Source organism: Dama dama, chromosome 22 (assembly GCF_033118175.1).
Source record: "Dama dama isolate Ldn47 chromosome 22, ASM3311817v1, whole genome shotgun sequence".
Taxonomy (NCBI): Eukaryota; Metazoa; Chordata; class Mammalia; order Artiodactyla; family Cervidae; genus Dama; species Dama dama.
Window position 1 is genome coordinate 18802450 of NC_083702.1, and position 14482 is coordinate 18816931.

Below are 14482 nucleotides of genomic sequence, written 5' to 3' on the forward strand. Positions count from 1 at the left end.
TGTAGAAGATGTGTGTGTGAGGCCTAGGAGTCAGAAGAATACCTGAATGGCTAATATTTTAAGAAGTATTTCAACCTTAGTAAAAATCAAGATGAAGACAAGAATGAGCTACCATGTTATACCCACTTGATAGGCAGAAATGAAGAAGTCAAGCAGTGCTGCATGTTAGAGAGTTAGATTGACAAGAACTCTCGTGTGTTTTTGGTGGAAGTGTAAATTGATTCAACTGTTTGGCAAACAATTTTCTTTTTTTTTTATTTTAACAATTTCTTTTTCTAAACAATTGTTTCCTGTGCTTCACATTAATTAAAGGAGAGAGTTATTTTTCTTTAAAAAAAAATTGTTTTTTTTACTTGGTTGTAGCAGGTCTTTGGGCTTCCCAGGTGGCACTAGTGGTAAACACTCCCCTCTCCACCCCCTGAACAATGTAGGAGATGTAGGGGATGCAGGTTTGACCCCTGGGTTGGGAAGATCCCCTGGAGGAGGAAATGCCCACCCACTCCAGTCTTCTTGTCTGGAGAATCCCATGGACAGGGGAGCCTGGTGGGCTACAGTCCATAGGGTCACACAGAGTTGGACATGACTGAAGTGACTTAGCACCCACACATGCAGTGGGTCTTTAGTTGTGGCATGGGTGGTCTGGTTCCCTGACCAGGGATCAAACCCAGGCCCCCTGCATTAGGAGTGCAAGTATTAATTATTGGGCCATCAAGAAAATCCTTTGACAAGTTTCCACAGTCTTGTAAAATTATACATTCTCTTATCCTTCATTTATACATGGAGACCTTCTTCCATACGTGTTCCATACGTGTATCAGGAGACATGAGTAAGAATGTGGTAGCATTCATGGTCTGAAACATCAGAAGGGGAAATAATATAGTCAGAAGGAAGCTAATGAATTAAAGTTATTTGGGTTCTTGGTTGGGGCTTCCCTGGTAGCTCAGCTGTTAAAGCTGAGCTGCAATGCAGGAGACCCCAGTTCATTCCCTGGATCAGGAAGATTCCCTGGAGAAGGGAACAGCTACCCACTCCAGTATTCTTGCCTGGAGAAGCCCCATGGACAGAGGAGCCTGGCATGGGGTCACAAAGAGTTGGACATGACTGAGCGACTCTCACGTTCAAGTACTTGGTTGATTTCAGAAGCATCATTTTGGGTAAAAAGAGCAAGTCTCGAAATACATAATCTTCAAAAATCAAATAATATTATTGAAGGGTGCATAAACATGTGATTTAAAAAGCTATAAAACTAAGGAAAGGATAAAGGAAATTCAGGAAGATGGTTGGAAAAACAGACTAAGATAAAGGAGACATACAGATGAGCTGATGAAATGTGTAGGTAACAATATGTGTTGGTAATGTTATAGGACTTCTATTTTAGATTCACCTTTTTTTTTTTTTTTACTGACATGTAATTCTGGATAAGCTGAACATTTTTTGTGGGCTCCAGAGCACAGGCTCAGTAGTTATAGTACACGGGCTTGGTGGCTCTGCAGCATGTGGTATTCTCCTGAGGATCGAACATGTTCCCTGCATTGGCAGATTCTTATCCTTATTCACTGTGCCACCAGGGAAGTCCACCCATTTTACTTTGATTGGATTTAATATATTCATAAAAATTACTTGAAAGCATAAATCTTTTGAGATGGCATGTTTTTAAAATTGTGTGCTAAGTCACCCCAGTAGTGTCTGACTCTTTGTGACCCTATGGACTGTAGCTTGCCAGGCTCCTCTGTCCGTGGGATTCTCCAGGCAAAAATACTGGGATGGGTTGTCATGCTCTCCTCCAGGGGATCTTCCTGAGCCAGGGATCGAACCCATGTCTCTTATGTCTCCTGCATTACCACTAGTGCCATTTTAAGTAATTTATTTTCCTGTCTACACCAAGTGACTTGCTGAATCTTAGTTCTCTGACCAGGGATTGAACCTGTGGCCTTGCCAGTGAGAGAAGGGAGTCCTAACCACTGGACTCCCAAGGAATTCCTGAGGCCACACCTCTTATACTTTGTTTGTGAGAGTCCAAACTACTTACAGGTGTAGAAACACATTCAAACTCTCTTATAAGTAAATGATTGAATTTTCCATTTCCTAGAATGTCTCTAAGTTGAAAAAAAAGACATTAAAGTTATTGAATTTGTAACTTGAACTTCATTGTTCTGATTTTGTTCAAAATATAGAGAATAAAATAAGTATTACTTATGATAAACATGTTGCCAAGTAATGATGCTTATGACAAAAATCAACAGGTAAAAAATGTAAAGTACAAAGAATTTTTATTACTAAAATTTTGATGATCACTATGCCAGCACAGGACTGGTCGAAATGACTCTAATTTCCATGTATTTGAAAGCATTGTTTTCCCACATTATCTTTCCAGTTATCAAATAGAGTCATATAATTATTTTCTGATAATTCACAATAGAGACAGTAGATGCTTCCTTGAAAATCTTTGTTTACCTGCCCGAAGACTTGAGTGTTTGGGTGCCTTTGTGGGTTCAATGGCACGTACTCAGTTTTACATGTAGAGTTTCTGATGCTGGTGGTGGACTTACATTTAATCCTGCCTCTTGAATCTGGGGTGACAGTATTTCTTGAAAACTTGGAAAGTCGTTTGACTTTTTATTTGTTATTTATTTTTTGGACCCAAGTGCTTTATTTACACAGTAAAAAGCCAACAACCAGAATGTACACTTTCCAACTGTAGAAAGACTTTTATTTGTTCTTGGAAAATTAAAGCAATTACAATAATATGAAGTAACCAATCAGGTCGTGTGAAAAAAGCTAAGTCAACTTTACAAATAATTCATCTTAGTGCCTCAGTTTCTGAACTTCCACCATTTGGGGGCTCACAGTTTGGTGGAAGAAGTAAGGGGAACCTGTTTCTAATATTGGGGGAATGAATATGGTAAACAGGATTTAAGGGCAGCCCTGGGTTTACCAGGAGTGGGGACTGTTCAGAAGAGCAGCTTTCCACTTAAGATTGCTAACATTCTTTTTTTTTTTTTTAAACAAAAGTCCTCCACCACCTCCCACCAGAACCCATTTCCAAGGTGTTGACTGGGCCTCTATTCACCAGTAGCTTCTACAAAAGGGTTCTCCACAGTGGGTCTGCTGGAATGTTCTGCTGTGGGTTTGGCGTTGCTCTGACTCAGTTCAGCAGCATAAAGTTAGATTGGCAGTGAGCTATGAACTCCATCACAGGGTCATGTTCACCCGCCCTTTTCAGGGTGCTGGCAATGCTGTCGTTTTCCAGGATGGGCAGGAAAAGCTGCACAAAATCAGAGGTGTAGGGAGGGCTGATCATATCCAGCACCTCAGTCACAAAATAGCGGATGAGAGACAGGTCGATGTCCAGCTTCTCCAGACACCTGCGGATGTAGGCAACCACAGGGAGCACATGGCCACAACTCAGCAGGTGCACCATCCTGTCCAAGAGGGTCTTCTTCACCTCGAGCTGCTTCAAGGCATCCAGCTCGGGGTACTCAGTCTCCAAGAGCTTGATCAGCAGCTGCAAGATGTGGGGGTGCAGGAGGGGATGGCAGGTGCTGACCTCGTCTAGCAGGGCCAGGGGCACCGGAGTGGGGTGGGTGTGCCGCTCGAAGAACTTGGGCTTTGACACGGTCCAGTCCACCCATGTCAGCACACCCACCGCCACCACTGGAAATCTGATGCACCTATAGAGGGTGCCCAGCTCGGCCAGGAGCTCACTCGCCCCTATGTTCTCAGCGCAGCACCAACTGTGAACAGTTTCAATAGCCTTCGCCGTTGCCTTCAGCTCATCTTGTTTGATGCTCAGGCGCTTGTTCCTCTTCCAGATCTCCACCACGCTGGCCGCATAGGCCAAGAGATGGATATACTTGTGCTTGTGGTCTGGGTTGATCCTGGCCCCGGGTTTAAAGAGCGATTGCATGAACAGGTCCAGGAAGGCGGGCGCCCGGATGAGCTCGACAGGAGGCGGGTCACTGCTGGTAACAAACAGGTTGTAGAGGACGGTGATGTCGGCTGGATTCAGGGCCCCCTTGGACAGCATGGCCCCCAGGGCCTGGCACAGCTGGGGGTAGGAGGCAGCTCTGCCCAGGGCAAGCGGGATGCGACTGCCATCGTGGCCACTCTCCCGGGCGAAGCGCTGGACCTCCTGGGCGACCCTGCGCACCACTCCGCCCCGCTGGCCTTCCTGGGCCAGCACGGCCAGCAGGACCTGAGCCAGCAGGTACATGTGCTCCCCGTAGCACACCATCTTAGCAAACTGAGGCAGGTTTTCCGCGAGGTTGGCTTCTCCTCCATCCAAAATGGTAGCTAGAGAGCTCCCGAGAACTCTAGAGAACACTTCCAGCTGCTGGCAGGCTGCCACCACGCCAGTGATCTCACCTTGGTATCCTGCGTCAGAAATGAGCTTGACCGTGAATTTCAGCATCAAACAGTCTGGATGTGCTTCCATCAGCCGGTAAACAAGATCCCTCCAGGTGGGATGTGCAATCATTTCTTCCAGCCAGGCGGGGGTCGCCCCTTCATTTGTAAAGATAGAATCTGCTTTGCGGGGGTCGAAGTGTTGCATCACTAAGTTCTTCAAATGGTTTTCCACAGTTTCCTGAACCTGCACTGGTTCCACCCCGGTCTGAATGAGCCACTGGGCCAGCAGGTTGATGGTCTGGGCCACAGCTGTGTAGTTGTCTGATAAGAGGCAGATCACCTCCTCTGGAGATCCTCCTGCCTGGAAATATCTCATTAGAGTGTTGAAGACAGAGGGCTCCATGATATAATCTGGGGTAGAAAATTTCTGCAGGCATTCTTGCTGGATCTGGGCGTCTTCTTCTCCCAGCACACCGTCTTCTGGCTGCTGGTCACCCCACTCGGCAGGGCTCCCAAAGTCATCCTGGTCCGTGTCCATGGTGGCACCAGGTGTGGTCCCCACTGGACTCTTTCGAAGCTGCCTGTTTAGGAAGGAATAACAGGATTGTGGTCACCTCTCTCTTCTTTTCAAGGCTTTGGTATGAAAAATTGATGTTTCTTTCTTTTTCAAAAATATTTGTTAGTTTTATTTATTTGGCCGTACCGGGTCTTAGTTGGGGCATGCAGGACCTAGTTCCCTCACCAGGTAATGAACCCTGGCCCCCTGAGTTGGGAGCATGGAGTCTTAGCCACTGGACCATCACGGAGTCACAAAATGGATGTTTCTTGATAGGAATATGAATTTACTGATTAGATCATAGGAGGGCAAGTTTCTTCTGTCTACCCTTAGAATTGCAGTCTGATGTTCCAGAGGTCATTTCATTGGCCAGCTGAGGTGCTTCTCTATCATGATCATGTGTTAAATTTATACTCCAGTAAAATTATTACTATTTTCAAAAATTTGGAAAAACTTTACTTTCTCCAGACAACTAATATATTCTCTCAAAAATTAATCAACTGTGTCTTTTAGCTCTGACACTCTAGAGACCCAAATCAGTAATCCTTAATCAACTTTTGACTCAAAACTAGTTACTATGCTCAAATAGTTCTTATTTTTTATACTACTGCTATGCCTTTTCTTTCAGTGAACCTTCCATTCAATTTGGACTTTTAAAATCAATTTTATTATTTTTGTTTTCTTTGTATTACATATTTATTCACTTCACTATAATTTGAGCACTTTTCGGTGTGCTAGGCAATTGTCTGTATATACAGTGAAAGGTTTAGGTTTTTTGCTAAAAACAAAGGTAAGTTTGCATAAGGTTTTAAGTGGAAAAGTAACAGAAAATGGTTTTCTTTGAAAGAGATTGCGGCTGCTGAGGGAGAATGGCTAGATGGGAGCCACTGTGGACAAGGGGGTACTAGGTGGATAGGTGTTAGTTAGGCTGTTAGTGGATGTGGGCTTTAGGGAGTGGGAAGTGGGGGGAAATAGAGGACTGAGTGAGTGTTTCATTCACTTTTCTTCAACAGATTTCCAAAGATGAAGGTTTACCTGAGGGGAGACAGAAAGAAGAAAACAAAAAACAGAAGGCTTGGTAACTTACAGGGATAAGGCCTTTGGGGAACAGGAGGACCACAGAGAGCACACAGTCACAGGTTGATCCACTGTCTGTCCCAATTCTTGAAAAATAAGAAAAAGAGCAGCTCAAACTCATACTGTTGGTAAGATTTGTGGTTAGGATCCACACCCATCTCTGCCAAGCCAAAAACCCTCATTATTATACTGTGGAATAAAATGCAGCAGCAAAAAAAATATGTGTGAAGTAGGACAATACACAACAACATGAAATGATATCCCAGCTATATCTGAGATAAATCAGATTAACACAGTAGAATAAGTTTCTTAAATTGAAAAACAGAGCCATTGAATGTTCACATAATCAGAGGGCTTCCCTGGGAAATTCTACTAACATTCAAATAATAATTAAACGCTTCACAACCTCTCCTCCAGTACAGAAGAGCAAGAAAGACTCCCAGCTCACTCTAAGAGGCCAGTATTCATTACCCTGTGTTATCAACCAGGGTTCTACTAGAGAAACCAAACCCGTAGGAGATGTGTATTAAGAGATTTCTCAAAAAAAAAAAAAAGATTTCTCACAAGGAATTGGCTTACATGACTGAGGGAACTGTCTAGGCAAGCCTGAGATCCTTGGGGCAGCCGTCAGAAAAGGCAGACTGGCATTATTTGGTACCAAGGATGCTGCTTGCCCCAGACAGAATGTGTTCTCTTTAGGGAAACTTTAACTCGACTCTTAAAGCCTTAGTTAATTAGATCAGGCTAATTGGTTTATCTAGGATCATCTTACTTCTTGAAAGTAAATTGATACGGATTTTAATTACATCAAAAAATACCTGAAAAATACCTATAACCTCCAAGATTCCACAAAACCACACCTTGATGCCTGAGCCACACAGAGGAATCCCAAGAAAACTACTGACTAATATGCTTTATGAATACAGGGAAAAAAATCATCAGTAAAATCCCCACAATCTGAATCAGGCAAGGTAAGGATTATACACCATGACTCAGCAGAATTTATATCAGAAGTGTGAGGTTGATTAGATTTATGAAAAACAATCAGTGTAACGTGTCAATAGAATAAGGGACAAAAACCACATCATCATCTCAACAGAGGCTGAAAAAACTTTCTAAAAGTTAAACATAGAGTTGCCATATGAGGAGTAGTGTCCGACTCTTGTGACCCCATGGACTAAAGCCCACCAGGCTCCTTTGTCCATGAATTTGTCCAGGCAAGAGCACTGCCATTTCCTTCTCCAGGGGATCTTCCCAACCCAGGGATTTAACCCCAGTCTCCTATATTGCAGGCAAATCCTTTACCAACTGCGCCACCTGAGAAGCCCTATGGCTCATCCAGTCCTTTCAGATAGGATATGCAGGAGAAATGACAACCTAGCTCCACACAAAAAACTTTTCAGGTGAGCATAGCAATGTTACTCACAATGGCCACAAGGTAGAAACACCCAAATGTCCATCAGCTGATGAATGGATGAACAAAGCATGGTATACAGTGGAATATTATCTAGTCACGAAGAGGAATAAACTACTAATTCATGTTCAGCATGGGTGAATCCTGGAAAGTTGCAAAGTGAAAGAATCCAGGTACAAGAGGTCATATACTATATAATTCCACTTAATGAAACAGTCAGTACAGGCAAATTTGTAGAGATAGAAAATCAGTTAGAGGTGGTCAGGAAATAGTGTGGGGCAGGATGGAAAGTGTCTGCTAACAGACTTCTTTTAGAGTGATGAAAATGCTCTGGAATTAGATAGTGGGGTGGCTGTACAACATTGTGAATATGCTAATAAACCACTGAATTTTATACTTTAAAAGAGTGAATTTTATGGTTTGGACATTGTGTCCAGTTTTTAAAAGTGCTCACACAGTCCAGGAGTATAGACCAGACTTCAACTAAATTGCTTAGGCATGTGAAACAATTATTTACATTTAAATAAGCTAACAATTATATTTTAAAAATTGCAACTTCAAGCTTGTGGGATTCAAATAATTAGTTACAGCTGTCATTTAATATTACTAATATGATTGGTTATATTAGTCTCCTCTGTCATTTCCGTCCACCATATAGACAAACTAATTATTACCAGGTTTGGGAGGAAAAAACAAAACTCCGTTGAATATCACAAGGCTCTTTTGCTATCACCCCATTTTTAACATTTCTTTTACAGGAAAACTCTTTAAAAGAGTTCTTTGTCTTTGCTGTGTGGTGATCTTTTTTTCCTGCCCATTCTCTCTTGAATTTACCCCAATCAGGCCTCACCTCCAACCTACATAGACACCCAAACTATGAAAGTCACAAATCCATGATCTTAACATTGCAAAAATATAGTGATCAATTCCCAGCCCTCTCTTACTTGGAATATCTGGAGCTCTGTCCACCTTGCAAGGCTTTCTTCTCAGGGCTCCCAGGACCCAGCCGTCTCCTGAGATTCCTTCTTTGTCAGTGGCAGCTCCTTCCAAGTGTTCTTTTCTTCTTCTCTGTCCCTCTCTCTGACTGTGAACCTACTGTGTCTTGCAAGGTGACATCTCCAGAGCTCTGCATTCCTATATATACTGTCCAGGCATGAAAATCTAATCATAATGATTTTTTTACCACCTACATGGTGATTAGATTAGGATTTGAATCTCCAGGCTTGTATATCCAAAGTCCCAGCTCAGTATCCCTGTTTTTTTTTTTTTCTTTTATTAGTTGGAGGCTAATTACTTTTTTTTTCTTTTTTTTTTTTTTTTTTTATTAGTTGGAGGCTAATTACTTTTTTTTTTTTTTATTAGTTGGAGAGTATCCCTGTTTGAGTGTTTTATAGGTCATAAGTCAAACTTAAAACTCCCACCTCAATCCTGACGTCCTGCCCTGACCCCTCTCAGGCCTCACGGCTTAAGTAAAGCTGATTCCATTAGTCCAGTTGATTGAGTCAAGAGCCTTAGTATTTCTGACTCGTCTCCTTTCTCTTGGTCCAAGCTCAACTTGTGAGAAGAAAATGTAAGTTGGCCCCTTGCTGTTTCTGACTTCTATTAACACTTTCCTTCCTGTATATGACCCAACAATCCCACTCCTGAGTATATATCTAAATAAAAACATAATTTGAAAGGATATTTGCTCCTGCATGATCATTGCTGCACTGTTCACAATAACCAGGACATGGAAGCAACCTATTCATAAATGTCCATTGATAGAGGAATGGATAAAGAAGATGTAAGTCATATGTATGATGGAATATTACTCAGCCATAAAAAAGAACAAAACAATGCCACTTGCAATGACATGGATGGACCTAGAAATTGTCATAATGAGTGAAGTAGGTCAGACAGAGAAAGACAAATATATGATATTGCTAATATGTGAAATCTAAAAAAACCATGCAGATGAACCTATTTAGAAAACAGAAATTGAGTCACAGACATAGAAAAGAAATTTATGGTTACCAAAGGTGGGGGAGAGATAAATTAGGAGATTGGGATTGACATATATACACTAATATATACAAAATAGATAACTAATAACCTCATGTATAGCACAGGGATGTCTATTCAATACTCTGTAATGTTCTATATGGAAATGGAATCTAAAGAGGAGTGGGTATATGTATAAATGTCTCACTTTGCTGTACAGTAGAAATTAACACAACATTCTAAATCAACTATATACTCCAATAAAAAACTAAAAACAAAACCCCAAACCATTTTCCTTCACTCACTTTGCTCCATCCTCTCTGGTTGCGTTGCTGTTCAGCTAACAAGCCAGGCATGATCCCACATTAGGCCTTCGCACTTGCTGTTTGCTCTGCCTGCCTAGAAAGTTATTTCTCCAGATTAAAAGCAAGACTTGCTCTCTCATCTTCTTCTGGTTTCTTTTCAAGTACTTTTAGTCACAAGGCATGTGACCAGAGTTGAGCCTGGAGTCAGTGGTTGGAGAAGACGATCAGGGGTTTGGGATTAGAGTGTGAGGGTTAGTGGAATCTCCCAGGTTTGTCTTTAAAAAAGCGAATGCTTGTTGGCCTGTGTCAGCTCTGAATTGCAGCTCACGGGGTTCTTGCTGTGTCATGAAGAAGATTTCCTTGCAGCACCTGGACTCTCTAGTTGTGTGTCGGCTTCCGTAGGGTCAGAGTGTGAGCTCCCTAAGGTAGACACAGGCTTACCTGCCCTGAGGTATGTGGGATCTTCCCAAACCTGTGTCCCCTGCATTGGCAGGCAGATTCCCAACCACTGGAATTATTTCCCACAATGCTTTATTTTTCTTTTTTTTTTTTGCTTTATTTTTCTACCCTCACATATTTGTAAACTGCCATTGAGAAGTCTTCCTGATCTCTCACTATTAAATAATTTATCCATTCAAAATTATTTATGGAGCAAAAAAGAATATTTTCCTCTTACTAAATATTTTTTCAAAATATTGGGCTTCTCTGGTGGCTCAGATGGTAAAGAATCTGCCTGCAGTGCAGGAGACTTGGGTTCGATCCCTGGGTCAGGAAGATCCCCTGGAGAAGGGAATGGCAACCCACTCCCATTCTTGCCTGGAAATCCCATGGACAGAGGAGCCTGGCAGGCTACAGTCCATGGGGTCACATAGAGTTGGGTAAGTTTTAGTGATTACATAATAACCTATTCTGTGGTCTATAGCATCACACATCAGTTCCTTAAGACATTTTTGTGCTCTTTACAATGTTTCATGCTTGTAAACATATAATTACGTATCACATACATTATTGTTTATATTATATCTATTTGTAATTCAAATGAGAGGCATTGTCTTACGGTTTCAAAAGTATTCCTGGGTTTAGCCATCATGTTTTCATAGATGTGGTCCAAACTGTCTCAAGAGGACAGGGCCCCAATGAGGAGAGCAAGCATCAACACACAAATGCATCATTGTCCATCTGTGTTTCCTGGATTGAAAGTTGAAACAACAGAAAAGACAAGTGTCAACCACACACCAGGAAACTGCATGTCCGATGAGGATGACAGGTTTCTGTGTGTGTTGGCTGCATAATTAATTACGATGGCTTCATGCTTCAAAGCTATGGTTTTTCCATTAGTCATGTATGGATGTGAAGTTGGACTATAAAGAAAACTGAGGACCAAAGAATTGATGCTTTTGAACTGTGGTGTTGGAGAAGACTCTGGAGAGTCTCTTAGACTGCAAGGAAATCCAACTCGTCCATCCTAAAGGAAATCAGTCCTGAATATTCATTGGAAGGACTGATGCTGAAGCTGAAATTCCAATACTCTGGCCACCTGATGCAAAGAACGGACTCATTTGAAAAGACCCTGATACTGGGGAAGATTCAAGGCCAGAGGAGAAGGGATGACAGAGGATAGGATGGTTGGATGGCATCACTGACTCGATGGACATGAGTTTGAGCAAGCTCCGGGAGTTGGTGAGGGACAGGGAAGCCTGGCATGCTGCAGTCCATGGGGTCACAAAGAGTCAGACATGACTGAGCAACTGAACTGAACTGAACATCCTTCAAGAAGGTGGCATCCACTGGCTTATGCTCAGGATGAGAATTTTTTTGCCATGTTTCTGTCATCCAGTGTCCCATTCCTGGCAGTTTCAATAGTATGAGTTATGGTGAACAGTTGCGCAAGCAGTGAGAATCCTGCAGTTCGTTTATAGGAAAGCTTTAACCAGTCCTGGCAGGTTAGAAGTGAGGACACAGTTATGTGGTGCTGGGTAGGAAGGAGGAATTGTGTCGTAAGAGTAGGTTAAAAGCCACACGTGAGAACTTGACAGTATGAGATGATGTTATCCCTGGTTAGTCTACTGTGACCGGGTGTGTAGTCGCTCAGTCATATCAGACTCTTGCAGCCCCATGAATCGTAGCCCGCTAGGCGCCTCTGTCCATGGGATTTCTCAGGCAAGAATACTGGAGTGGGTTGCCATTTCCTCCTCCAGGGGATCTCCCCACCCAGGGCTTAAACCTTGACCTCCCGAGTGTCTGGCGTCTCCTGCTGTAGCAGGCAGTTTCTTTACGACTAGCGCCAACACTCCAACTGTAATTTGATGAAAGTCATTGGGCAGGAGCAAGCAATTTCATGGGTCTATCATTTTTTAATCTTAATCCAGGTTTCATGTTGGTTGTGGCTCTCAAAATGATTAGTGCAACAGTTAAGGCTTAGGGTCCTAGTGACCTTTGTGTTTATTAGAGATTTTAGCTCTTTTGCTCTTTGATGTCCCTTTGTTCTTCTTGAATATGTCAGTACATCAAGTATAAAAATGATAGTGTGAGACTTCCCTGGTGGTCCAGTTGTTAAGACTTCATGCTTCCACTGCAAAGGGCACAGGTTTGATCCCTGATTGGGGAAGTAAGTTCCCACATGTTTCGAGGTGTGGTCAAGAATTAATAAATATGATAGTGCAAAAATGATTGTACACTAAAACTTACAGAGTTGTGTTACTCTGAGCTATTTTCTTCTGCCTCTGACTGTTTCTGGTATGAAAACAGATGGCTTCCAGTGAGAAATTATTAAGCTATTTCTTTTTAACTATAACTAAACCATCTGCAAAAATAAACTTTTATACATTCATTAAAGAAACACTTATTTACAAGATGATATGAATGGATCCACATGGATATTTTAATTGTGTGAAATTCATTGAAAAGTGAGAAAGGACCTCCAGGGTTGGCCTCACTGTCTTCACTAGCTACCAGATTTCCTACATCGTGACTTTAAGAAATAAGGCATCCTAATTTGCATAAAATGTGGGACAAGCTTGATTGTTCAACCCTCTTTATTCATATAGGCAGACCACATGTATAAAATGGGGGAGTGATAATCTGAGACCCCATCAAACAATACTCTATTCGTGTAAATTTTGTCATTGCATAAGTCAATTTGGGTTTTTTTTTTCTTAGTTCAAGTTTGACCTAATACATTTTCTACGTTCCAAGGAAAGATATTGGGGAATATGTGGGAGGGGTAGAGTTTAGCCCTGCTGGCCTGCCCACTCCCTCTCGCACGGACAGTGAAAGTGTTAGTCTCTCAGTCCCGTCTGACTGTTTATGACCCCATGGACTGTAGACCAATTTCTTGGACTGTAGACCAATTTCATGGACTTTGAACCTCCAGACTTCTCTGTCCATGGAATTTTCCAGGCAAGAATACTGGAGTGGGTTGCTTTTCCCTTGCTGTAGGGGATCTTCCCGACCCAGGGATAAAACCTGGGCCTCCCGCATTGCAGGCAAATTCTTTACCATCTGAGCCACCAGGGAAGCATGTCCCTCTTCCATGCTAGGGCTCAACTCTAATGTCCTCCCTCATCCCTGCAGTGGTCTTTTCTCAGGCATGACTGGTTCTGACTGTGCACCACCAGGACAAGAACATCCCCATCTGACTGGGCTTGTGCGCCTGACTGCCAGCGCCCAGGCTAGGCTACTCTTGTCGCCTGCCCCTGCCTGTGACCAAGCTCCTGACACTTAGTTGATTTTGATGGTATTTTTCCCCATTTGATTAACTCTCCTTTATCTTTCACTAAAAAGAGAGAAAGATCTGACTGGGGAGCTAGTCCCTCTATCTTTCTCAGCTTTGAAGTCACAGTCATGGTGGCAAGCCCTGATCCTAAATTGACCTAAACTCCCTACATGCACCCCAGTTCCCCTTCCCTCATTGTGATCTGAGACCTTGGCAAAATCTAAACCTAAGACCATATTGTGGTCACAATCTATGAAGGCCGATCTTGCTTTGTTGTTGTTCAGCCACTCAGTGGTGTCTGACTCTCTGTGATCCCATGGACTGCAGCACACCAGGCTTCCCTGTCCTTCACCATCTCCCAGAGCTTGCTCAAACTCATGTCCATTGAATCGGTGATGCCATCCAGCCATCTCATCCTCTGTCGTCTCCTTCTCCTCCTGCCCTCTGTCTTTCCCAGCATCAGGGTTTTTTCCAATGAGTCAGCTCTTTGCATCAGGTGGCCAAAGTATTGGAGCTTCAGCTTCAGCATCAGTCCTTCCAATGAATATTCAGGGTAGATTTCCTTTAGGATTGACTGGTTGGATCTCCCTGAAACCCAAGAGACTCTCCAGAGTCTTCTCCAACACCACAGTTCAAAAGCCTCAATTCTTCAGCACTCAGTCTTTTTTATGGTGCAACTCTCACATCCATACATGACTACTGGAAAAACTGTAGCTTCGACTATGCCAATGGACCTTTGTCAGCAGAGTAATAACTCTGCTTTTTAATACGCTGTCTAAGTTTGTCATAGCTTTTCTTCCAAGGAGCAAGCATCTTTTAATTTCATGGCCGTAATCACCATCCGCAGTGATTTTGGAGCCCAAGAAAATAAAAGTCTGTCACTGTTTCCATTGTTTCCCCATCTATTTGCCAGGTCTCTGAAACCTTGGTTTCCTGCATTGCAGGCAGATTCTTTACCATCTGAGCTGCCAGGGAAGCCCTTGCTTTATATCATGTCTAAAAACAGTTGTATTATTTTGATGGCACTTATTAAACAGCATTGGATTCAAAGAGGAAAGGAGGAGGAGGAATAAATTTGGAATTAGGGA

The 14482-nt window shown here is 42.6% G+C and overlaps 1 protein-coding gene across 1 annotated transcript in view; it reads right to left on the minus strand.

Moving 5' to 3' along the window:
- Positions 1-3145: 3145 nt before the first annotated feature.
- LOC133043055 (negative elongation factor D-like) overlaps positions 3146-14482 on the minus strand; it is a 31679-nt gene continuing 20342 nt past the window's right edge. The window contains exon 3 of the mRNA XM_061123945.1: positions 3146-4928. Within this exon, the coding sequence (XP_060979928.1) occupies positions 3146-4928 (1783 nt within the window). The remainder of the gene's footprint in view (positions 4929-14482) is intronic.